Here is a 26,841-nt window from a genome sequence, read left to right on the forward strand (position 1 = left end):
GATATGATTTTTTTTTTTAAGTCTTTCTGGGTACACCAGGAAAATTACTTAAAAGCCATGCGATAGGGTACGAACTAAGAGCATTCTTCAAACAAACGCGACCTTTTCTGTTTCTTGTACTCCTTTTCTCAACCCAGCCAGAAAACCCAGACAAGTTTATTTACACACACACCCGCACACCCGCGGGCGCGCGCACACACACACACACACACACACACACACACACACACGCAGAGAGAGAGAGTGGCGGAAACGCCCTCTTTCCATCCCTTCCAAACAATTATCTCTGAGAGCAAAAGAAAATAATCAACGGCCCTCTGTGCTGGGCGGCTGAGCAGGAGAGCCGGGCGCCGGGAGGGAGGGCGAACGGCAGGCCAGCAGGGAAACGTGGCTCCTCCGCCGAGGAGAGGATTTGTGAAGGGGAGCGCTGGCCCGCGTGCGCCTCTTGTTCCCCGTGTAATTTGCAGCCAATCATCAGTAGGTGTCCACGTCCCTGCGTCCTCCTCACCTCGGCGCCAATCACCCCCCCCGCCCCCGCCCCCAGCCTCTACACCTCCTCCCTCGCCTTTCTCTCGCGCTCCCCTCCCCCAGCAACCACACACACGCACACACACAAACAGAGAGGGAAGGGGGGAGGGTGAGAGAGAGAGAGAGGGGAGAGAGAGAGAGAGAGAGAGAGAGAGACTCCCCGGCTCCCTCCCTCCCTCGCACACAGCGACTGGAGACGGACGGAGAGCAACGCGCTGGGAGAGGAGAGACCACCGAGAACAGCCCCGCGCTCTCACACATACACTCACACTCGGCTCTTTCCTCTCCCCCCTCCTCCTCCTTCCACCCCCACCACTAACACCATCTCCTCCTCCTTCTCTCTGCAACAAGAAAAAAAAAAAGCCATTTACAGGTATTTTTTTTTGATCCGCATATTTATTTATCCCCCCCCCAACAGTTTGTTTACAAGTATTAAAGTTGTAATTGGGAGCTGCCAAGACACATCTGGATTTGTGTTTCTTTGTGTTAGGGGGTGATGTGCAACTAATTAAAGGCAGACTAGCAGCGTCTGCAAATTCTAAGGCTCCCCAAATAAAAAGAGACTGGTAAGTGATTGTTCTTTCTCTTTCTCTGGCTTTTTTTCTCTTAAATGTTTGCTGTCCGTTGGGATTGTAAAAGTAGATTATTAATGCTGGACTCCAGCAATAAAAGGCGTCGCTGTATTAATTTATTAATTAATCTGCACCCGCCCCTCCTCCTGAATGTTAAATATGACCTTTGATCTCTATGTCTCTGGTAGACCAGACATACAATATTAGGCATGTACAGTCACATTGTTTAAAGGCAAAACAGGATCATGAAGTATGGTTGTCTAATTTAGCTTCGGAATAGGACTACAGTTATTTGTGTGTGTTTTATTTTGTTTTTTAAAGAAAATCCAAACAATAGCTGTGGCTTAGGTACCTTTTTCATGCTCCAGAGATGCATTGATTAAACAATAATGACCTGGATACTGGGCACAATCATTTTCTACAGTTTCTGGTGGCATTAAACCTTGAGGGAGGAAGGGGGAGGTGATGGCAATAAGAAAAGCAAGGAAAGCTTCTGTTTGCAAACAGCACTCTAATACTCTGGAAAAGGGACATTAAATTATTTATTTATTTGGAACAAGGTCAAAAGACTAAAATACTGAATTTTTTCCCCCTCCACTCAATGTGGTAGCTAATGCATGGTTGGCATAACTAGTTTTTACTGAGTAGCAGTTATTATGGTCTTGCAGTTACAATGTGATTCGCAGAAACTGAAGCTATATGCATATTCTTGCCGTGTCTTCCCCTACCCCCTTCCAAGCATCAAGAATATTTAGCCAGGAGCATTTTGGGGGCACCCTTTGTATTGCCATCAGACCTCTGAAGGGAGCAGTTTTCCTTAATGCGAAACCACAGAGGTGGTTCCTGAGTGATTAGGGACTTGCTGTGATTGAAAGATGCCTGCTAGCTTCTAATCCAGCCTGGGGTGAGGTTCCTTATCTTGATTTAGTTTGCCTAATAGGGATTTGTTTACGTAAACCCCTCTTTTTAGGGCACCTCATCAGCAGGTCTTGAAGTTTTTGCACTTGGAGTTTGGGCATACATGGTTCATTAATCTAATTATAAGCATAATTACTATAATTGATATCCATTTCGAACTGAATATTTGAGACTGAGACTACTGGGCCCCCATTTAGAATTCCCTGAACTCCATATTCCAGACCAATATGTGGGCTTCAAAAGATGTCACAAAAAGATATTCTACCCCCCAAAAAACCTGGAAACAAAGAAACTGGTTTTTTTAGGTTAATATACACTTTATGTCTTTGCGTTACTTCTTAAAAGGCTGAGATGTACCTCTTCCTCTGTGATAAACAACTAAAATACCTCTTCCCAAAGCATAATAATGGCCTGTAAGCAAAGGGATGAATGCAAATACCCAGTTAACATGAAACTTTCCTTTTAAAAAGAGCAAAAGAAAGAAAATCTTTTTAATGGTTATTTCTTCAGGTAAACAACACCTTAAGGGATCTCCCTTCCTCCCCCCATCTTTTACTCAATGTAAAAACCGGTGACTATGAGAGAGCCTTAAAAAAAAAAAAAAAGAAAGAAAGAAAAAGAAAGAAAGAAAAGAAAAAAGTCCCATGCTTTCCTCTTGTCTTGGGAAGAGACAGGAGTCTCCATTAGGAATTATTGGGAATATTCTTACAGAGGCTGCAGGCACTTGGTTTAAAACCGGTGACATTGTTTGTATTATTTTAAAAAATTTGTAACTAGTCCATCTTTCTTTTCTTTCTTTCTTTCTTTTAAACAAGTAGAACACCACCCTCTTACTCCCACCAAGCCCCACCACCAAATGGCTTGTACAATTGAGACCTGTCCTTGGTCCATTGAATTAAGACCCTAACAGAGCCAGCTGTGCTGGGATTCAAACTAATGACCGCAGACACAGAAGGACACTGTGGCAGCTGGTAGTTCTTTTTTCCCTGCCTCTTTAGTTCAGATTGTATGTGGGCAGTCTCTTAGCTCTCAGTTGTATTGTGTTTGCTTACAGTTTATACTCGGATGTATTGTAGACTTTCTCAGTACTTCATTTGCTAATTTCCTGTTCATTTTCCTCATAGGGCCATTGCTGTTTTCTACTTTACAGCATTTGCATGCCCAGGCAGCACTTGTTCACACATTTCATAATGTTTAAATGCCCTCTGCTTATAGGTAGTATCGCCCTCCCACCCCTGATTTGCATGTCTTTAGCACTCCAATTGCCCTTTTCCCTCGGCATTTGTCACCCCCGTCTTTCCTCTTTCCCCGGGTATCCTGGCTATTAATACATTTTCTCTGGAGGGTTATGAGAATAGGGGGGAGGAGCTGTGGTGTGCTGTGGGGAGGGAGGGAGTGGGTTGAGAGCGTGGGGGGGGCGTGGGGGGAATGGGGGGGTCACGTCTTGATGATTGTCATGCAAACGACCTGACGAAGAATGTGGGAGCTCTCAGTGTCTGCGGTGGGGTAGTGAGGGAGGCTGTTTATTTATTTTTCATCTTTTTCCTCGTGCAGCTCGTTGGAATGACTTTCTTTATTTTAGTTGTAACAGTTGGAGGATAATGCTAAGGAAGACGCTGCCTGGGAATTCACCGTCCGTGGAAATGCGCCCCAGAGAGGAATAAAGCAGTCCTCACCTTGCTCTCCCCGTCCGGACCCACTTTCCCCTCCCGCCTCGGCCCCCACCCCAACACCACCATCACCCCCTTCCCTCCCCCCCACCTTCCCCCCTTTCCCACCCAGGTGTCGGACCAGGCGGTCCCCACTTCCACCCTGCACCCCTTCTTCCCCCCCTGCACCATGAACACCAATGTCTGCGTGGAGCCCGGGCCGAGCCCGGAGGCCCCGGGCTTGCCCAAGGAAAGCCACCTGCCCGAGGGGGCCCTGAACAGCCTTGTGGATTACAACTCGGAGATGGAGCGCTACCGCTCCTTTGCCACCTCCTTCTACAAGACCAACGGGGGCGCCTTCCCGCAGGCGGCCAAGATCGCGCGCATCACCACCCCCATCTTCCCCAGCAGCGCCGCCGCCGCCGCGGCCGCCGCGCGCATCGGCATGTCCCCCTGGAACTGCGACAACGCGGCCACCGCCGCCGCCGCCACCGCCATGCTCTGGGGCAGCGGCGGGGGCGGGGGCGGCGGCGGGGGCGGCGGCGGCGGCGGGGGCGGCGGGGGCGGTGGCGGGGGCGGCGGGGGCGGCAGGAAATCCTCCTCCGCCGCCGCCTCCTCCTCCGCCTCCTCCTCGGCAATCCTCCCCGCCGGCGGTGGTGGCGGCGGCGGCGGCGGCGGCGGCGGCGGCGGCGGCGGCGGCGGCGGCAGCAGGACCAGCATGCACCACCGAAACGACTCCCAGAGGCTGGGGAAAGCTGGCTGCCCGCCAGAGCCGTCGTTGCAAATGGCAAATACTAATTTCCTCTCCACCTTATCCCCTGAACACTGCAGACCTTTGGCGGGGGAATGCATGAACAAGCTCAAATGCGGCGCTGCTGAAGCAGAGATAATGAATCTCCCCGAGCGCGTGGGGACTTTTTCCGCTATCCCGGCTTTAGGGGGCATCTCATTACCTCCAGGGGTCATCGTCATGACAGCCCTTCACTCCCCCGCAGCAGCCTCAGCAGCCGTCACAGACAGTGCGTTTCAAATTGCCAATCTGGCAGACTGCCCGCAGAATCATTCCTCCTCCTCCTCGTCCTCCTCAGGGGGAGCTAGCGGAGCCAACCCGGCCAAGAAGAAGAGGAAAAGGTGTGGGGTCTGCGTGCCCTGCAAGAGGCTCATCAACTGTGGCGTCTGCAGCAGTTGCAGGAACCGCAAAACGGGACACCAGATCTGCAAATTTAGAAAATGTGAAGAGCTAAAGAAAAAACCTGGCACTTCGCTAGAGGTCAGAGGAGATGATTTCTTGTTTCCCAGTCTCCCCCCTTCCCTCCTCACTCCCCTCTCTTCTCCCCTTCAGGGCTTCTTGTCTGGCTTGAAGATGCAGTACCCCTTTCCTGAAGCTTCATTCAGGCTGTAAGATACAGTTGCAGGTGGTTGCGAGGGCTCGGCCTCTCAACCACCCTCCCCAGCTGCACTTCGCGTGGAACTGGCCTCCAGATGGGGGGTGCGCTCCTCCTATCTGCGGTGGTAAACTAATGTAATTGGTTTAAAAAATCAGAAGTTTCACATTCAGTATGCTCAAAAATGCCCCTTCGCGGTTTAATATGCCCCCTCCCTCTTAGTATTAGTTTTAAAAGCATCTCTGCCCAAAGGATTGGACACATCACATTTTATATAGTTTTATTGGCTAAGAGACTTATTAGTGGCCCAGTTATAACAGTGAGAACACCATTTGTGGCACACAAGCCTGTTTCCATTAAAACACCCACACAGAGTTATCTTTGAAGCTGAAATAACATGGATTCAAAAGGGTGTTCTACCCCCTTCTAGAATAATTTTTCTCTTCACCATGATAAAAATGTTTCTGTTTCCCATTTCTGCATATCTGGTATTTTTTGAGAAAGCAGAAATAATATAGAAAGCTGAACACCACCTGCAATTTTTAAGGGGATGTGACTTAGAATCAAGGGACAAATTAGTTCATTTCAGACAGGTGATGGCAATTTTATTTAAGAATTGTTTTACATAGTCTCACAAATGATTACTAAAATTTGGTTACCAAAGAATATTTCCTTTGGGCTCTGCATTTGACAAAGTAATCATTTTGTGGTCACAAAATTCTTCTATAAACCAAACACAGTTTTGATTGATACCCTAGATGGTCAATAATAATTTCTTTTTCCTATATGTCCTTAAATCAGACAGTGTACTGATTGTCACTAAAGTAATTGTCAAATTAGGCTTTTAATTATGTTAAATACAAAGAGTGATGTGTTTGATGGAAATTTCATATGGTAACGTGATCAAAACAAAAAGGGAAAAATGTACAATCATAGGTAAATGATTTTAGTGGCATGTTCAGCAAAGATGTATGGACAAGTAATCATATTTAGTCCCTTGATATCATTTACAGAGTAGGTGGCAGGATGTTCATATATACTTGAGAATTGAAGTGGTGGATTTAGCATTTGGGAGTATTCTATGGGCTGGATGATAGAATGAGACTGGCCCTCACAAGTTATCATCAGAGGGGCACTTGCACATTCTTTTTAAAAATTGTGAGCACTGCTTAAAGGAGTTTCCTCCCCGAAGGACTGGTCTTTGAAAGGATGAAAAAAAAAAAAGGAAAGTTAAAGAATTTTGTTGGAGGTTTGAACACAAATAAGATAATAGATTTGTTTAAGTTTTATTAATATACAAAGCAAAAAGCATTTTGGGATTCAAAAAAAACAGTATTATATTGATATCATTATTGATTATGATCAGTTCCATCAAAATATTACATATATTCCTCTTTTTAAGAAAACCCATCTCTTTGTCCAAAGTTTGACTTTACTCCAGGGTTGTTTATTACATGTCTTTTGACAACTCTGCTTGAACAAAGATAACAGCAATTATAAAAATGCAGGTCCCTGTTTTTTGTTAGGTGGCAAAAATTCGTTTTTAGTTTTTGAATTCTGTTTTCTGGATTGGTTTGTTGTAACTTACCTCTAGGTCTCTAAGGCCCATGGGAAATTAAAATTCAGTTCATACTAAAATTTCCTGTTAATGCCCAGTTGATAAGGAGTAGATGGCTTTTATTTTTCCACTTGAACTATATAGTATCTAGAATTACAGATTTCTTATTGCTAGTAGGCCACATCTTCAGCTAGATCCATGGCACTCCTCTGCATCTTGATTTAGGTTATGTAGTGGGTAAGACCACTGAATAATTCTGATTTATTTAGTAAATAACCCCTCTGAAGGAGCTTAGTGTGGGTACCAATAGGTTTTCTGCACAAGTTTCTATGCTGATTTATCAGTCTAGACAAACTTCACAAATTTCCTTTTTTTTCCTCCTTTGGATAGTTTTCCCACAAACTTGTTGTGATGCTTAAATTCCTTAGACATTTTGATCACATATGATCCCATAGTATTACCTTTTCTTCTTCTTTTTTTTTAATCCAAGTGCATAAAATTTCTGTTGATCTTCAGAAAATGGGGTGTGGGTGAGAAGGGAAACACATTTCTGTCTTTGTAGAGCTCTTTGAAGATGTTTTCCTAGAAACATACCCCTTCCTACCAGAGAATGGGTCATGGCTCAAGGCTAAGATTGTTAGTAGAATGCTATTTGGTGGAAAGAAAAAGTTTTTTTTTGGGGGGGGGTGGTTTTGTTTCATTTTTTTAATTGGCTAAGATTCTCTCTAGGTTATTTTAGAAAGGCAATGGCAGCCTTAACCACATGTGCAACCACACAGTTGTGGTTGTAGGGAAGCAGCTGGATGCATGTCAGAGTGACAGGGTTTACATGACTGAACCAAAGCTGGAGCAGTGTTTGCTGGTTGGTGAAAAGTCCCCTGCTGACCTGCTTCCTTCTCTAATTTGGTTCCTTGTAAGTTATCATCATCTGTGGAGATGTTTTAGAGATTGGATAGACTCCCTAGCTGAGGATAATGATTTGGGGATTCATTTTGGATAATACCTGTGGACTTCAGGTTTAAGGTCAGCAATAGTATTTGTTGGCATTAAATTGTGGATACTGATTAATATTTGCATTATAATCATTAGTTATATTCTTATTTATCATTTCAAACCTCATGTGTCCTTCTTTCCTTTGACTTATTCTCATCCCAAAGGCTGGAGGTTTAATCAGATTTTCAGGGTGAGTAAACTGAAATTAAGACAGACTCACATGGATGTGTTGGGATTCTTGCCCACATTTTTTTTGAAGCCTCCCCTCTGGCATTCCTTTTAAAACAGCCTTACTTATTTTCACATTTTCCTGCTTAGTCTCATGTTAAGAGCATCTTAATGCCTTGGAAATATATTTATAAAATCAGCCCCTTGATAATATTCCATAAGATAACAATGCACATAAAACAAATTTAGTTTTTCTGATACTGTGCACTGTATATTTGCATAGAACACTGTTCATTTAATCAATTACTACATTAAAAGTGTCACTAATTATTCAAAGCAGTTATTACAAATACTGTATGCCCTTTCTGCAACAAAACTTATTTTAAAAACTTGCATCCTAAATGATCAATATTGAACTGAGAGATTTTAATAAACATGTGCTTATGCATTATGATAATAAGTTACATAATAGCACTTTGTCTCATGCATAGGTAATCAATCCTTAGTTTTCATATTCGCAGCAGTTACATTTCTGATATGAAGATCTGACTTTTTAAAATATCCCAACCCGGTATGGCTCAAGGGATAGAATTGTCCCACGGGCAACCCCAGCCTCTTAGTCCCTGAACATTGTTCAGGTGACATGATTGATCTCTGTGGGACAGCATTAGAGACCACACAGATCTGGTTTCTCTCCCATTAGCTGATTTATGGAATTACATTAGTAAGCAGCACCTCAGGAGATTTCCCTGCCCCCACCCTTGGCTCTCAGCTCTAAGTTACACGCTGCCACCACAAGCTGGAGGGAAGGACTTTAAAAGGATACCTTATAGTGAAGGGGCTATAGTGAAGAGAAACTGAAACCTCAAGGAAGAGAACAATCTCAATCTCTTTCTTTTCTTTTCAAACTTTTCTCTCATTCAAAACATTTATCTACTGAATATACAGGCCAACAAGTTAGGTTGAGCTACTAAGGGGTTTGGTGGGAAACACCCAAATATTGCCCCAAACTTGATAACTTGATTTTTTGAAAAGTGTTTTGGGGAAGGAGGGACACATTTCTTTATATATGCTATTAAGTTCTAAGGGCCCCCACCACACAAAGGGCAGTCGTAAAATTCTGGACACAGCATTGTCTACAAGGAAGATGGTACCTGCTTCCAAAGAAATTTATTTGTAGACCCATATGTAAAATAGATGTGTCCTTCAAACTTAGCATCTATATAGTTAATGAAACCGGTCAATAATTGAACATGTTGTAAGTTTTTGAAGTTTGGTGACTTTAAAAAAAAAATGTAAAGGTAAACACAGATGTTTCATATCTTAAATTGAAACATCCACCAGTTTGTCATTTTATATCACGATTTAAAAATGAGTTCTCAATTTTTAGTTTTAAAACTCAAAAACATGCCAGTATAAAAATGTAAATTTTTGTTTTATTCTCAAAATGCAAATATGTAACTCTCAAAGGGAAAGAGGAAAGTTGTCAATCAATTCAAACAAAATCATAGTATATTAACACTAGAGTGTAGTATAGAAATAATGTAGGAAAAAAGATCCTGAGTTTCATAAATGATAAAAAAGTTCAGAAAAGTTTAGCTTTGACTAAAATCAAGTAGATTTGTAGTCAAGACATCAAGCTGTAATACAAGTCCAGAGAGATTTTCCTTCTATCACTACATTTAATACAAGGTAGTCAAAGTTGTTTTTATTTTTTATTTTTTTTAAGATTTTATTTTTTTATTTGATAGAGAGAGAATGAGAGATAGAGAGCACAAGAGGGAAGAGGGTCAGAGGGAGAAGCAGACTCCCTGCCGAGCAGGGAGCCTGACACGGGACTCGATCCCGCAACTCCAGGATCATGACCTGAGCCGAAGGCAGTCGCTTAACCAACTGAGCCACCCAGGCGCCCTAGTCAAAGTTGTTTTTAAAAGGACCATACATTTTTAATAATTCCTAAATGAAAATAATACCCCCACCCATGCAAATATCATGTAAATTCTAAGCAATCTTTTGCATGGCAATTAGGAATAGTAAAATAAAGGTAATTAAAATCCATATGTAAGTTATCCTCTAAGAATGTTTGTTTGAAATTCAACTGTCATTCAAACAAAATACAAACAAATAATCAGCCAATCAGAACAAATCAACAATAACAACTTTTAGACTAATCAGAGAAAAATATCGTACATTTTAAATAAGAATGAAAGGTGTGTCTAGTGATTAGGAAAATAAAAGTTACTTGACTTTTTAGACTTTTTGCTGAATTGATGACTGCAATATTGCTGCCTATTTTGGTTAGTCCCTTGATTCCCTGGGTGAACAGTTAGGGGTTTTCTATAGTCAGACTTGCAGATTGGCAAATACAGAACAAATTAATCAACTAGTCTGTAAGACTAAAACTGGAAAGGAGTGGAAGAAGGGTGGGTGTTTCATCCACATTGGCTCTAGTTTGCCAGGTTGGAGACTGAGGATCTATGGGGAGGGTGATCCTGGCAACCCTGTGGAATATTCTTTCTGGATACACGAGTAAAACATGAAATTATTTGCATCTGTAGAAGTGTGTTTTTAAAAACTCTTTTGAAGTAGTTGTTGCTTAGAACTGTTTGAACTCAGTTGGTTAGATTATCTGAATACATAGTTCATTTTTACCAGGAAACAACTCAGCTTTTAATTTTGCTTTGAAAAAGCGTAACAAAATGTCCCACTATCCAATAAATTTCACGAGTGGATATGCTTCCATTTTTTTACATGTATTTTTCCTCACATTATACAGAATGTTAATCTAATGTGTTCATTGCATAAAAATATCTAATCAAATTAATAAGTTAAATTCAACATTTGTTGAAAGGAAGCCCCACGTAAATATCTAAGTTGGATAAAGGACTACTTCTCTTTTAGCTTTCCTTTATTTTTAAGTTAATCTTTAAAAAGCAAAACTGAACCCAAAATAATGGTAAAATTTTTCATTTTTATGTATGATTTTCAGTCACTGATTAGACTGTAGATGATCTTGGTAGGGGCCATAGAACACTCTAGAAAATACCATTTTTTACAAAAACTTGTTTTCAAGGATATTTTTTATTGTCATCAGTGTAAATTTTGAAGATTCTACATATGCATTAATTTTGTTCCTTGTGTTGCAGTGTTTCTGCTCATTCTTAACGTAGTTCTTCATCTGGCATTATGCTATTATCCTTAAGAGTTTCAAAATTTTAGGGGAGGGGCACAGGGATGGTTTATGCTTCAGTCATATCTTGTTCCATCGCATACAAACACCTGTCCTGATATTGAATTATTCTGCCCAGTAATCGAAAAGCCTCCCTCAATTCAGCATCATATGTTTTCTGTTGTTTATTGAGTTATGTTGCACCATACTTCAGATGCGACAGCCATTTAATAATGTTGAAGACTTAGCTCTGCAGGGGCTAAAAGGATCCCAGCAGGCTTGTTAACTTCTACTCTAAAACATTATGAGAAATATTTTTTTCCTCTGTGAAACTTCAGGGCTTTCTCTTAATTTATTTTAACAGCATAAGAATCCAAAGCCAGGTATGAGAGCGAGCCTGTTAAATTTGTTCTGTTTTACTTTTTCTTAATATTTAATGCATTTATTTCACATTACATTTCTTAATAGCAAATGGCAAAGCAAAAATTCTTTTTTAAAAAAAAGTAACACTAAAGATGTATTTCTTTGGCTGATATAAAACCAAATATAAATTATATTAGGAAAGTACTCCTAGTTTCTTGACTTTTCATTTCTTTTATAATTAATTACATTTAGGCCATATGGCCACATTCTGATGATGGGTTATGGGAAGAGCTAAGAGTATCAGGTAACTTACAGTTGAAATTAGGTACATCAGCATAACTTCTCTGAACTTTGTTTCCTCATCTATAGAATGGGGATAATAGTATCCGTTAGCTTACAACTTTTTGATATTGTATGTAGGTGAGTGTACTTTGTATAATGAAAGAGGCTATGCAATTTCTCATTCCTATGTTAAAGTCCTCGATGAAAAGTAGAGAATAAGACAATTATGTTTACAGATAATTCCGTCCACCAACAGGTTACTTACAGTTTTCAGAAATTAAAGCACAGGTAGACTATGTTGTGGTTTGTGTTTTCTGAATTTTTGCTTAATCATCCAGTTCACCAAATATCTGCCTTGATTTCACTTGGAAAGAGATAAACCTGATAAACGAGTTTTCCTTGTTCTTGTACTTGCATTGTCAAATGCCCAGGAAAAGTGCACAAATTACCTAATCAAGTCAGTCAGTGTGGTGAGCCAGGTTAAATAAATTAATGCTCTTCCTCCTTCCTCACCAAAGACACACCACTGCCATTAATTTCTATAACATTTGAGAGAAAGAGAGAGATTGACTTTAACACAACACCTTCCTTTGGCTACTATTTTCTTATTTGGACAGACATGGGGAGTTATTCTAAATGTGAATTAGTTTAAGAAAATCATTGTAAGAAAGAAATGGTTAAATGTATATGAATTCTAGTTGGAGAACATATTTAATAAATATTGGAAAATTTTAGAGTTACTTTTGTTTTGGAAGATAGGTGTGTGGGGAATAAAACAGGTAGATACACATTTTGAGATAAAAAGTAAAGTAACTATGCAGAGCTTTCTTTTTTTAATAAGGAGAGGGTATTTATGAAATGAAGAAAGTTAGTGAGCAATAATAGAAAAGGCTAATGGTTTTTTGGGAAAAAAAAAAAAAAAACAGTGATAAGCCCTAAAAGATTTAGCATACTAATCCAGAAAGAATTAAAAACCAAGGAGAAAGGAATATTCAAGTCAGGATGCAATGCAGTATCTAGAAGGAACTTTGTCAAGACAGGATATGGATGTCTGCTTTCCTTCAGCAGATACAGAAGTTTTGCAGAGAGTGGAAACTATAAAAAGAGGGAAGATAATATTTTTATGACTTCACTCAATGTATCTGGTTCGGGAGTCAGAGCTGAAGCTCAAGTTCAGTGGAGTGGCAGCTGAATCAGAGACAGGGAAAACAGATTGTGTTATAGCTGATGTTATTATTTTTACTTATGTCTTTGAAACATTTGGTAGAATAATTCCAAAGTGTAACTAAAAGAGAATGCTTCCAAGATGGGTGGAAAATGGGATCCCATTTGGATCTCCTTTGCATCTAAATTCATCCTTTAGAGGACATTCTTGAGAACGTGAACAAGTATCAAACTGGGGAAACCTCTGCTGAAAGTGCTGTTTCTTGCCCAAAGACTTAAAAAAAACAAAAAAACAATAAAACCCAAAACTTAGATGATTGACAGACTCAAAAGGAGGACCAGAGGGAAAAGGGGCATATGTTTATAGATCATGAAGACTCATGGGCATCTCTGTGTATTTCAGCAAATCCAGCAAATTCCAGAGAAGATATATTTTCTCCAAAACCTTACAGAGTGAAAAGAGATGAAATACATTTTAAAAGAAAGATAGACTATATAAATTTAATTGTGTGGAAATGATGATTATGGGTGCTGGTGAATCAGTGGCAGGAACGTAACTGGTGGGGAAAGATTTGTCTATGGGAAGTGTTCTTGTGTGTAGGTTAAATGAGACCAGTGATGGTTTTAATGGAGTCAAGAATAAGGAAAGAGCTAAAATTCTCAGTTGTATGTAGAGGGATGAGAAGTGAGAAGATGTGGAATCTTCTAGTAAACATTAAATACATTGTGTGCTCTAATTTTCATCCATGAAAAACAAAATAGAGAACACTGACCTTTTCTGTCCCAAAGAGAATACAGATTGGATCTTTTAAGTAGGGCTGCTATATAGAGTTAAATTCATTATGAAGTGGAGTGGTTTTTGGATTTTCCTCATGTGATTCTCTTCACATGAATATGTTATTTGTGTGGCGTAGAGCTGTGTTTTTCAAACTGCACGTGACAGAACATTAGTGGTCCATGTGTTGGCTTACCACAAGGATTTTCAGAAAGTAGAACAGAACAGAGTAGAATATAAAATATATGAGTGCAGCACATATAGTAAGAGTGCATATTGTTAAACTTCTGTTTCAGTTTGTATGTATACATAAATGTATGTGTATGCATGTACTAGGCTGCTATGTAAAATGTATTTCTAAGTGTTGGTTGCAGTCAAAAAAGTTTGAAAAACACTAGTTTAGTGACAGCAACAACACTATTGAATGAGTCTGTAGTGAGGAAAGAAATCATATTTGTAAATGGAACAATGTTAACAAGATAAAGAGTAAAATTTAAATGTATTTCTATAAATAGTGTGTCTTTACTTCTAGGCAGGTCTGTACCTATGCTGTATGTTCATGAATACATGGTATGTTACTAAGCACATAACCCTTGATAAATTCAATTCAGTTTGACTAATCTTTAGGTAGAAACCGTTATTTTCTAAGATTTGTGGTAAGCTCTGTAGATATATACATACATATATGTTTACACACACACACAGACACTTGTTTAAGAAACTTAAACTTTTCTTCATTTTCTGCCTTTTGCAATACCCATCTAAATCCCTAACTCTATATCTTAGTCCTTCATCCAAGATACTTAGTTCCCTACTTACATTTTTAACTTTCAATCCAAGAAGTGGACACATGTAAAATGACATAATTGAATTAAAATGATATAATTGCTCTGGGAGCAGTCTCATTAAAAGCCCTGGGATTCCTTGATGCATCCTTGGCTTAGTTCTTCCCAGACCTAGATAAGAAATACAGGTTGCTTTTGATGATCTCTACCTGGTTACCCCATGTGATTATGTGGTAAGTTTTTTCTGTTAGTAGAATTGTTCACGGAATAAGAAAAAAAAAAGAATACTTGCCTTGAACATTTGAACATACTGAGAATCTACAGTATGACTTGTTATTTCAAGTATATTTTTACAGAGTAGTGGAAATCCTTGTTTGACCTGAATAAGAAAGAAGGAAGAGAGGGAGGGAAGAAGGTCAGGCAGAGTGTAATGTTACAGATCCAAGAGAAATGAGAAAGGAGCATATTGGTAGAAAGGATTGTCATGTGCTAGGTCATCTTCTTGAGTCTGGTTTAAATAAGAAATTGGTAGAAACAAAGGCTCAAAATTTTTGGCAAGATGCCATGTGTCTGGGTTTAGACCTACTAGAACTCTTCAACATTGTTTCTTTTCATTTACCATAGTGGAAAAAGTAGTTTCATGGAAACTAGTTCCCACCCCTACCCCCTTCTCATTTCTCTTTAAGAGTAATTCACTCGGGTCTTCAGTTAGAAACATAGAAAAGCCAAGGTGAGAAAACTAATGCTCCAAATTAGCGATGGTGTTTAGGGAGATAGAGGCCGTCCTATAAACAACTAATTGTTCCAAAATATCTCTACTTTTTAAGTGGTTATATAATTTCCTGGAAAATACAGAATGCACTTACAGAAAAGACTTCAGAAAAATGGAAGAAAGATGATTAATCACTACATCTTATAAATTCTATGCTTGAAAAGTTAGGCTTATTAATTGACTCTGCTAGTTAGTTAACTTTGGGAAGGTGGCTATGTTTGCACAAAGATGGGGTACAAAATACTCATAGAAAAAGAAGTAGTATGTGGAAATTCTCTGAGGAGAAATTTGAATCTAAATATTTGAGAACTTGCTCTAGCACAAGATATGCTGATATCATGGTAGCATAGAATGCTTAAGAGTATATATCCTCTTAATGAGGGAAATTAACCAAAATATATTTCTAAAGAGCTAGGTGACATGTAATAACTTGATAAAGTTAAATTATAATAATTGTTGATTATATACCTTTTAATTTTATTATTTAAAAAGAAAAAAAAAATGAGGGCGCCGGGGTGGCTCAGATGGTTAAGTGTCTGCCTTCGGCTCAGGTCATGATCCCAGGGTCCTGGGATCAAGTCCCGCATCGGGCTCCCTGCTCCTTGGGAGCCTGCTTCTCCCTCTGCTTCTCTCTCTCTCTCTTTCTCTCTCATGCATAAATAAATAAAATCTTAAAAAAAATTTTAAAAAAGAAAAAAAAATGAGAGAGACCAAAAACTCAGAGTGATTGTGAATTTGAACATTTGGTGTAATGGCAATTACATTGAATTACAATTATTTTTAAAAAAAAATTTAAGAAATACTGCAAAAGCTACATGTTATTTTCAGAAGTAAAGTTTTTAATGAAGTACATTATTTTGATGATAACATCTTAATGACTGAAATGTTTGGAATTTACTCTAAATTCCTCTAAGAAATTCATGAACATAAAACCTGCTTTGGTTTCTGAGCTGGGTCTATGGAAGTGGTTGGAATTTTGTCATAGAGGATTCTAAACCAAATGAAGTCCAGTGACTACATCCAAGATGCTAAGGAACTTAGCCTAAGAGAAAAATTTTTATTTAAGTTATTTTCACTTTTTATATAATATAAAAAATGAATATTTCTCAAATTCTCAGATCTATAATAATGCAAAGAGAAGCACTGTAATTTGAATTTCTTATGGAGGTTTGGTCTAACTATTGTATTTAATTTGAATACATGTTAGAGACTGTCCAAATCATAGCTTTGATAATTTTAAAATGTCATCTCTTAATATTTGTTATGACCTCCCATTTCCTCACATTTTACAAGAATATTTCTTCTTCTCTTCAGTTAAAAGAACAAGACAGTTCACTGTCTGCTTTAAAATTAACCAAAATTTTCCCAAAATTGTCCAACAACTTTATCACAAAAAGAATGCTGGTGGTTTTTCAATAGCTGATTAGCAATGATCTCACCTAAAGGCATTGTTGCATTAAACAGGATTAGTGGAGTGACTTTGAGGGGAGATAGAATTATCTAACTTCTGTCTCTGCCAGATAGGTAATAGGTAGGTAGGTAGGTAGATTGATGAAGATTCATTTATCATAAAACCATATATATTTGTGTATATAGTCATAAATTAAATATAAACATATGGAACATATAAATAGAATTGACTCTGTTCTAATCATTCTTGACAGTATTGACGTTATTAATCTAATTTTTGCCTTTTAATCTCAATTTAACTTCCTTTCACACTCCCTCCAAGAACTTTAACATAGGGTTAAAAATATTGTATAAAATAATTTTTCAAAAACACCTTTTTAATTGGTGGATCATTGAACAATTTTCCTCTTTCTGCTTAGCCGGTATCATCCCATTACAGTTTATTTCTATATGTCCAAGAACATTTTAATCACTAAACAACTCATTTATCATACAATAAATTTACTTATTTGTTAGAATGATGTGATTTGAAGTGTTCTTACCAAAATTAGTTGAAATATAATCCTACATAGCATTAATAACAAGAATTGCCTAAATAAAGTAGTTCATTAGATACTAGGGACAAAGGTGGGCACATTTTTTGGCCACTTTCGGACTCAGGTAAATCACGGTGGCGGCGGTAAGCTATTACTTTCCTTCCTACCAACCCATTCCTACCCTTTAGACACACACATTCTCCTTTAGACAGTTGTTTTCCTAACTGGCTCTACCAGCACATTGACCTGACTTAGCATCTGTATAACGTAATATATAAACTCATCTTTCTGTCAGTAAATGTTAGCTAGGTTTATCGTCTCAAGTCATGCTATCATCGCCTAAAATCATGCCATCACAGTAGTGATGGTGAGGGGGGTGGTATTCATCTAGGAGGGGGAGGAGGAGGAGGAGCTCTCTATTGGCAAAGTGGGAAGAGTAGCAGGAGGAACAGCCCACAGAGAATGGATACTAATGAGAAAGCCATTGCCAGTTCTCCACCATTAATCAGAGAAATCCTGGCCATACATGTCAATTTGAAAACCCAAAAAGTAGAGTTCTTATAATCTTAATATTTAAGGCCTCCAAAAAACTGGGTCGTAAAAGTTATGCAGTTACCTATTTGGTACTTTCTGTCTTTTAGAGAGGGGTCTAATATTCCAGTTAGTGGTAATTTTGATAGATATTTTTAGTTTACATCTGGATAATGGCCAAAATAAAATGTGAGTATCCAAATACTTATACAATTATATGATTAATGAATCTGAATTATGAGAAGAATTAATCTGATACATATCACATATGTGATATATGTGCAATATATATGTGACATATGTGATATCTGCACACATGTTATATATTACATAATGTATATGACATATATATTACAATAGGACAGAAAAAGAAAGTAAGTTGTAATCTAAAAAGTGGAAAGTGTTTATATTAATTTATATATTTTTAATTGAGGTATTAAAATATAAAGTTGTTTTTTATTATAATAAATTATTGGACTGTGAGATCATCATATATCATAAATTAATTGTTCTCTCGGATTTACTGATCTATTCTATACTTGTGCTTGCTAATAATTCTAGTAAAATTAGTGGAGTACCGATCTATGGTTTCTAAAGTATATTAATTATAAATAGGATATAGTAAATATTTCTGCTAAAAGCATTTTGGGGTGTCTCTAACATTTCCTAGGTATCATTTTAGATCATAATTATTAATCATCCAAAGATTTGTATTAATGTGTGTATTCACAGTCACAATATTGTATATATAATACAATTTTCCATTTCTCCAAGTAGGTTTTGAAGTTTTGTCAGTAAAAATATTGAGAACCTATATAACTTGATGTTTTAGCATTCTTTGGGAATCAAATCAGGAAAAAAAACAAGTAGTTTTTTTCACCATCAAGAATCTTTTGTTGTTGTTGTTCATGCAAAATACTCCAAATTTTTAAAGTTTCATGTGAAGCCAAAACAAAATATAATCAATTATCTAAAGGCAAACAATGATACCTACTATTATCTTTTGTAATACTCACGTACTTTCTATTGTGAAATTTCAGTGGTTCATTGAGGTTTTCAAGTTCTAGCGTGAAGAGGTCAATCAAATGCTGTGAGGTGCTCCAATTTCAAGGTCTTAGATGATTGGAGCCTAAGAAACTTATAGGGGACTCCTCACAGGAAAACACTATTTCAGAAGAGTTTGAAAGAAGCTGTATTGGCTAACTACAGATTGACATTGCTTTGCTTTTGATTGGAAAAAGCATACCTCACATCATTACATGAGAATCAGAAAATGATTGGATGACTTCCGTTTCTTTAATAGTAAAGGGGAAAACCGGAAATTATTTTTGATTAGCTTAAGAATAATGGTAGCCCAAAGTACTGACTGCAGCTTGGAAATCATTGTATTAGAAGCATCCTGTTTCACAGTAGAATTCTGAAGGCCTAGGGGAAATCACCACGACTTTTGGATTAGAAAGTATATGAAGAAATATTGGAAAGATATATTTAACTTTAGTTACAGAATTTTCTAATGTCATCATTATCTCAATTTGCATAGCCTTATACTTTCTGAAGAAGATTTCAGCATCGAGTTGTCTTTAATTTGCCCTTTGAAAGTTCATGTCTGGCTTTATTAAAATGAGTTTTGTTTAGTGCCACGCTTTACATATTGTATCTAAATATGAATAGCCAATCCCACCTATCTTTATATAGAGGGAAATGTAGATATCGTTTTGCAGCCTTCAGAAGGTGAATTTTTATTCGACTTGCCATATTTTACACAAGAGTGTGTAGATGCATCCTCAACCTGAAGATACCACCTGCTTGGCAGGCACCAAAAAAGAAAAATACCCAAATTCTTTAGGTGGCAGCTTTGGGGATTTTTATTTATTTTAGGTTGTTTAATTATTTCTTCATTGTTGATTTAACAAAAATTAAATATACCTCTGCTGGAGACATATTGATAACTTTTGTCTTCATTTTTTAAAAAGTATGTGTAAACTGTACTTGGGCTTGGATTATATCATTCTTATATACCTTATACAAAATTCTTGTATATCTTATACAGGGAAATGTCATTGCTTTTTAAAGTTATTTAGGAGGAAAACAGAAGTCATGCTTTTAAGCTCATTAGTTTAAGGTCTTCCTTATACAGCTCTGGCTTTTGTAGGGATGAATGCTCTGGAAAACCATGCTTTACAGCAATACGGGAAGGAGAACTGAGGGCTGCGGGGTTTCTCCACAGGTCTCCTGGGAGCAGGCTGCTGTATGTCAGTGTTTGCACCTGCATGAGCAGTGAAGGCTGCCTTCAACAATGCTGATCAACTCCATTCTATTCTTTACCTCCCCGCCCCCTTCTCTTCCTGGGGAATCTGGCTTTCCTGTCACTCAGGATAATGATTTCCTGCAAGCATCATGGAGATCCAGAAAGTCACTGTAATCTCATCAAGAGTGTGATTCCCCAGCTGGGACTGTTGAATTTATATAACCCTAAGGTAGCTGGTCAGGGTGCTTAATCCTCCACGTTGGTGTGCTGAGCCCCCACACCATTTGAAATAAAAGTCCTCTAACAAAGATGACCTCATTAGTTGGCAGGGATAGAGAAGATATGTCCCCAAATTAGTACAGACTTAATAAAAAAACCTATTATTTAACCAGTATTTTATGGGTGAACGCAAACAATGTTGTTTTCCCCATCTTGACCAAAAAGAACTCAGTCCAGGCGTAAAGTAAATTTCCACTGAGCCCAGTGAAAATTGGGCAGGAGGTTGGGCATACATCTTCTGTTTTGTGTGGCCTATGGAACACTAAGGAGTTTTGTTACTTTTTTAACCCTGGAATAAAATTTAGAGAAACCTGACTTCAAGCTTCTGGTGAATGCCTTGATAATTTGTTCTAATTAATGCACTAGTGGTTTTCCTGTTTTCTCACACATTTTAGGTGATTTCCCAACAAATCATCTCTAGGCTTCATGTCCTCAAAAATCTTGATATAAGGGAGAAATATTTTTTAAAAGATGCTTCCCTGCTTATCTTCACCCTTCCCCTGCAGCGGTAGACTGTATCTTTATATATGGAGCTACATACTGGCCTCAATGTATGCATAATAATACACACACATCACAGTGCTATATTTTGTCACAGGTTGTATTAGTAAAGAAAACCAGTTCTCTGCTTTTCTCATATTTGCACTATCTAATTAATTTTTGGTGCTAACAAGCATTGAGAAGTGTTTTTCTTTCTCCTCACAACAGTCACCTTTGCTCTCAGGTGGCATTTTATGAAGCTTGCTTTTTCTAAATATTGCAAATAAAATTGAGTAATGGAAAGGGGCACAGGAAGAGCAAAGAGTTGGAAAAGAGATTTCAAAATGTATCCAAGACATAAGGAGTTCACCTCATTTAAAAAATGTACTCCATACATTTTTCTGTTTATCTTCATAAACATATATGTTTATCAAGATACAAGATTATCTAAGTATATACTTACAGTCTTGTTTCCAGTTGGCATCTGAAAGTAAATTGGCATCTCTATGTCATATTCTATACATGTAAATGTGAATATATATGAATATATATGCACATGTTTATTTTTCATATGTGAATCTGTAATTGCATGGATATGTTTGGATCTAACTTATCTTGTTAAAAATGACTACATTTATATAAGTATGCATACTTATATAAAATTTATTCTTAGTTGGCATCAGGCAGCAAGCTTAGCATCTGGTATAAACGTCTAAGTTTTCATTTACTGCTTGTGTGTGTGTGTGTGTGTGTGTGTGTGTGTGTGTAAAGCATGAATATTAGAATGAATATGTTGTTTATTACTTCATATACTTCCTTTAATAATGACTAAATAAATGTAATGAGCATATACAATTACATTTATCATTCAAAAGTTAATTTTGGAAAATGCTAAAGGGGTTTTTCTCATCAACCAAATCAAATGATGGGACTTCAGGTATTCATAGTGAGCTGGAGAGAAGAAAACATTGTACCATGAGGAGTAAAGAGTAAAATATTAATAAGTACTATTTATGCAGGAATAATGGACTTTCTTGTTTGCATTTTTAGAGAATACTTCACAAGTTAAATATTTTTGTATATACATTATACAAACTTGCATTAGAATCATTGGTTTCAGGTGCCTGGCTGCCTCAGTTGGGAGAGCATGAAACTCTTCATCTCGGGGTCATGAGTTTGAGACTTACACTGGAAGTAGATTTTACTTTAAAAAAAAATCATTAGTTTGTTCTTACACATTCTTTTGAAATTTATTGACTGCGAGGACAAGTTTTTAAAAATTCTTTTTAGTGCAAATAATGAAAAGTAGCTTTGCTTTCCAAAATGGTTATTTTTTTCCATTTAAATTTCATGGACATTTTTAACCAACTAATACACTTTTATTTTTAGATGACATTGTTACACTAGGACTGTGTGAACCAAATAAGTCAAATGTGAGAAAGGAAATAAAGCTAACCTCAATCATTAAAGAGTACTTAGAGTAGAATTTTTCATATATTTTCTGAAATATGAAATTCAAGTGCTATAACACTGTCTTAAGATGTGTTTATAAGAGGTATGTGTGTGTGTTCGTGCTCTCTACCTACCCAGTAATTTAGTAACATTCAATATACCAACTTACTTACTTATTCTTGGCAGACATCTTTATTCTACACAGGATTGTTGGACTGGTCTAAGGAAATAAAATCAACCCTCTTTCATTTGCCCCTATAGGAAAATTTAGCTTATTGTTTTTTATGTACCTTCAATATGTTCTCATGTGATTCTGTTTTTTAAAGAATACAAGTATAGTATAATATTCAATACTTTACCGTTTTTCTGACCAAAAAACAACCACCAAAAAAAAAAAAAACAAAAAAAAAACACCCCACCGTAACTAAGCATTTAGTTAAAATGGTTGCTCATACTTCTGGTGCTAACTTACTACTCCTTTAGAAAACTACAGTCTTTTTATGGCGTAAAAAGATAGTTATGCTCCACTGAGTATAATTGGCTAGTATAAGTTTGTTTCATACATATGACATTAATTTGTTGAAAATGCAGACTTTCAAATAGTAGCATATATTGTCAGTATAGTTCTCATTAGATTATTTGTAGGAATGTTTAGCATTAGGAGTTGTTAAATGATAGAATTAATATCAATGTAATATTTGTTGTCCTGTCATAAATGAAATTCCCCAGAATAAAGAAATTACCTCTCTGAATTCTCTAAATATCCACCTTATATAGGATGCATATGTATGCAGCAGATACAGATTTTCTGGCTGGACTTGCTACTACTGGCTAATAGTTTGAACCTCCCCCTTTATTCTGATGGTTATCCATGTTCTAGGCTTTGTTCCCTGTATTTTTTAGACTAATGTGTTTTAATCATTATATTCAGTAAATTAGCGTTAAAGTCAACATCCTAATTTTTGTAATGTTCTAAGACTGAACATTTCTTTTTTTTATTAAATGTTGAAATATACAAGTCATTATGTTGTGTATTGCTGACTAAAAATATTGCTGAAGTGTAAAGGAGAAAAATCTAATTTTATATTGGCATAGAAAGAAAGCTTAACTTGTTTTCTTGCTCTTTTTTTATAGAGAACACCTGTTCCCAGCGCTGAAGCATTCCGATGGTTCTTTTAAAGCAGTAGTGTATCTTATTTTCAAGGCATTTGGAAGTGAAGGGCAAACTAATGTCTTGTTTTAAGAAACTGCTTAGTCCACCACTGAAGAAAATATCCAGATATTATTTTCATTTTATGTATAGGGGTTTCTTCCAAAAAAAAAAAAGGAAAAGAAAAGAAAAAAGACATATAAAAATAATCCAGGAGCTTGGGGAATTGGCCAGTCTATTTACTTTCAATACACTGATTCTTTCTTTGATGTAATTTAGCTATACTAGTGAAGTTGTTGTCTATTTTGAAAGTGGCTGTAAAAAATAAGTTTGGGTAAACCCCTGCTGTAAAATCATGTATCTTTACAAAGTACATATCTATACTTCATTTTCAAATATATGTGTTTCAGTACTGTAAACTGTACAGATAGCAGCTTGTATTTTGTGTGTTTAGACACAAGGAGACAATCATGTCTGAGCATCTATGGAGATTAACAGTTTGTACACAACAGTATGGTTCTGCGAGTTAAATCTGGAGCAATAAATTTTAGCTTTAAATATTTTTTGCCAGTTGTTTCTAGAAGCAGCAACAGCAGGGGCATGTTTTGCCATGCATCTTTCCGTAGAGACTTGATGCCAAGTTTTACAAGACTAAAATATTATGATGCATCTAGCAATTACCTTCAGTTGTATTGTTATAAGAGGGGAAGATGTTATGAAAGTTTCAATTAATCTTTTGAGCACTATATTAGAGTAGTGGTTATGCACTTGCATTGCTTACAAACAAGCTGTACAGAAGGGTATACCTCCCAAATACTTAGTGTAGTTGACTTGTCTTGGGTTGCACTGTAAGGCGGAGTACTCAGAGTAGTTGGGAACATGCAGAATCAGTTGTATAAATTAAAAAAAAAAAAACAGTGTTTTCTAGGATACAGAGAAAAGTATCATATCTTAGGGGGAGAAATTCATGATTGACTTTTTTTTTTCTCAGCTCAACATGGGGTATATGTATTTTTTGTTTGTTTATATTTTGCTTTTTTTTTGGTAGGAAAAAAAACACTTAATAAAATGTACCCAAATGTTTTAATTCAATGTATGTTATGAAATGGGTAGTTTGTTTTAAAATTTGAATACATAAAGACCTCCCGCATTGAGGCATGACTAGATATATTTTTAAGTTAAAAAGAATTAAACACATTCATAAAGGTGAGGCTTTTAAATCTCTTTTTCGCTTCCTTTCTCATAGCCTCCCAGTTGGACCAGTGGCCTTCCCCTAGGCCCTCAGTGGAATGTTCCGTTGCTCCCGTTCCCATTTTTGTCACTTGACGCTTTCATTCCTGAGAAGGCAGGGCCACATTCTGTGGAATTCCATAAGTGCAAACAGCCCCAAACACAAAGGAGCTAATGCTTCATAGGATCTGTGCTATATTTTCATGTAGGATTTGGTTTTCTTATGGCAGTCAAGGTTCCTAAGGCTGTCCCAATAGGACAGATATTATCTGTGATAACATGATACCTAGGAAGTTTATATCATTTTCTTTTTCTTGCCAGATCATAAAGACAGTTTTCATCTTCAGGAATAAAATAGAGTTTAGCAAAAATACATGGAGTATCGAAGTTGCCATGTTACTGTAACTTTTGTTTTTTATCCACTAGCCAGCTCTTTTAGCCTGTGACATCCACTAGTCTGCTGAAAAATGTTAGCAAGATGGATTATGCAAAGAAAAATAACTTGAGAAAGGGTGATGAAAAGGGCTGTAAAGTTTTAGAAAGACTAGCAGATTAATAATTTTAAAAGGCTAGTTGTAGTTGTGAATGGGAAATAATATGACAGGAGATTTTAAAAAACACGGAAGGAGCATTTCATCATGAGTCCGGGTGGGAGGGTGGAGAAGGTACCTGCAAACTCCAATGTGAAAAGCAAGTGACTGAACCTGGCTAGAGTGGGAACGCAAGGCCTCCAGTTACAGTCAAATGGGCTTTTTAAGGAAAACTGATTCTATATTACACCTATCCATGTTTCAAGAAGATCATTAAATAATCGCAAGCTAAAATGTGCTGTATGTTAATTCTGAGATAGCTTTCTGCTTGATGTATAATTCCTTTGAGGGTTTCTAGTTAGAATTTCTGTTTCTGCTGTGGGACCAATGAGAACTATATGAGTTCTTTCTTGTCCACTTTGATTTGATTTGACTTATTTTTTAAGCCAGTGTGCTAATTAATTACAAGTAAGCGAAAACTTACTTTCACACTTGAATGGTAAGTTTGCCTTGCTTTTTGGAAAATGATGATTGTTACTACAGAATTGAAGCAAACGTCAATTCAAGCTGCATTAGGCATACAGTAACATGTAAAGATCTCATGACAATGTACTGAGAGTCTAAAATACATGCTAGTATTGCGTGTCTTGATGTGTTTTTGTTTGTTTTCTTAAAGAACTAATGAACCTGTATATTGTAAAATGTGGTGTTTTACATGTCAATTCAATTTTTTTTAATGAAAGAAAATCTGTTGATTATTGAAATGGAAAAGTACAGCTTTTCTTTAATTCTTTTATATGTTTTTGTTCTTGACATTGTTCTTTTACACCACCCAATTTTTATGTTTTTGGTAAAACTCTTTATATAATGTAGGGTACATATAAAGTTCTCGTTGGTGATGTTGAAGAAAGATGTTACTCTTCCAGTCTCCCTTTGGTTCTCTTCTCCGTAAGTCCGTATACTGAGAACTTGTAAAGCATATCATTATAACCTCGAGGGAGTGATTTAAAGGTTTACATTTTTCATGATTCTAAAATACCAATGCAATGTAACTTTTGAAAATTGTTCACTGTACGCATCACATTCAGTACCAAGAAAAATCAGAAGATAACAATCAGAATATAGATGGTGGCGGACTATACAACTTAAAAATTACATATCAGAGAAGCCACATTAAAAGCTTTGTAAGGGAGGTCAACATACACAGGATTCTTACCTTCTCGAGGCGTAGACAAGGAGATGCCACATTCTGTCAGCAGCTGGGGAGAGCTGGAAAATACGAGGGGTGTTAGTACGAAGTGCAGTGAACCAATTTCCTTGTCAGCTGTCACTCAGCACCCTAAACATTACAAGACCCTCATAATGCAAACCTCCCTCTTTCCAGGCCTTCAGACCAAAGTGGCTTTCTGATGGATTTTGCCTGCCTGTGTACAAGAGGAGGCATATTTACAAACAAGAAAAGTATCCATCCTTAGGAAAGAAAACAGTAAAATCTTTCTCCAGTGTAAGAGTATACAAAAACATCTCCTGGTTGCTTGATTCCCCAACACCCAACTTCCTACTTCTAAACACATTTATAGGGAGCAAGAGATGATGGGCTTCCCGTGAATTAGTATTAAGCAGTCACTAACAGAAAGGAATATTCCCTTCCTTTCATTTAGAACCCCTGGCATGTAAGTTGTACAATTAATGCTAAAGCATATAAAGTCTTTAAGCCGATAGTATCTGTAATCAAATAATGAAAAAAAGGAAAGCAGTTAAATGAGCACACTATTCAGGGTCAAACACGTTCAGCAAAAAGCTGTAGTGGGTCTTTGATCATGGTTAGATTCACAGTGATATCAAACAGTTGGTTCTCATGTAACAGCTAAATGTTTCAGATTTTGTTTTTATTAAATTTGGCAGTTTCACACT

At 37.2% G+C, this 26,841-nt stretch overlaps 1 protein-coding gene across 1 annotated transcript in view; it reads left to right on the forward strand.

Moving 5' to 3' along the window:
* Positions 1-3,857: 3,857 nt before the first annotated feature.
* The window catches only part of CXXC4 (CXXC finger protein 4), a 107,993-nt gene continuing 85,009 nt past the window's right edge, over positions 3,858-26,841 (forward strand). The window contains 2 exon segments of the mRNA XM_088021336.1: positions 3,858-4,937; positions 5,538-5,645. Of these exon segments, the coding sequence (XP_087877462.1) occupies positions 3,858-4,937; positions 5,538-5,645 (1,188 nt within the window).

This window comes from Eumetopias jubatus, unplaced genomic scaffold (assembly GCF_037043125.1).
Source record: "Eumetopias jubatus isolate StellerSeaLion01/CBP00866 unplaced genomic scaffold, mEumJub1_p1.0 scaffold_2, whole genome shotgun sequence".
Classification (NCBI taxonomy): Eukaryota; Metazoa; Chordata; class Mammalia; order Carnivora; family Otariidae; genus Eumetopias; species Eumetopias jubatus.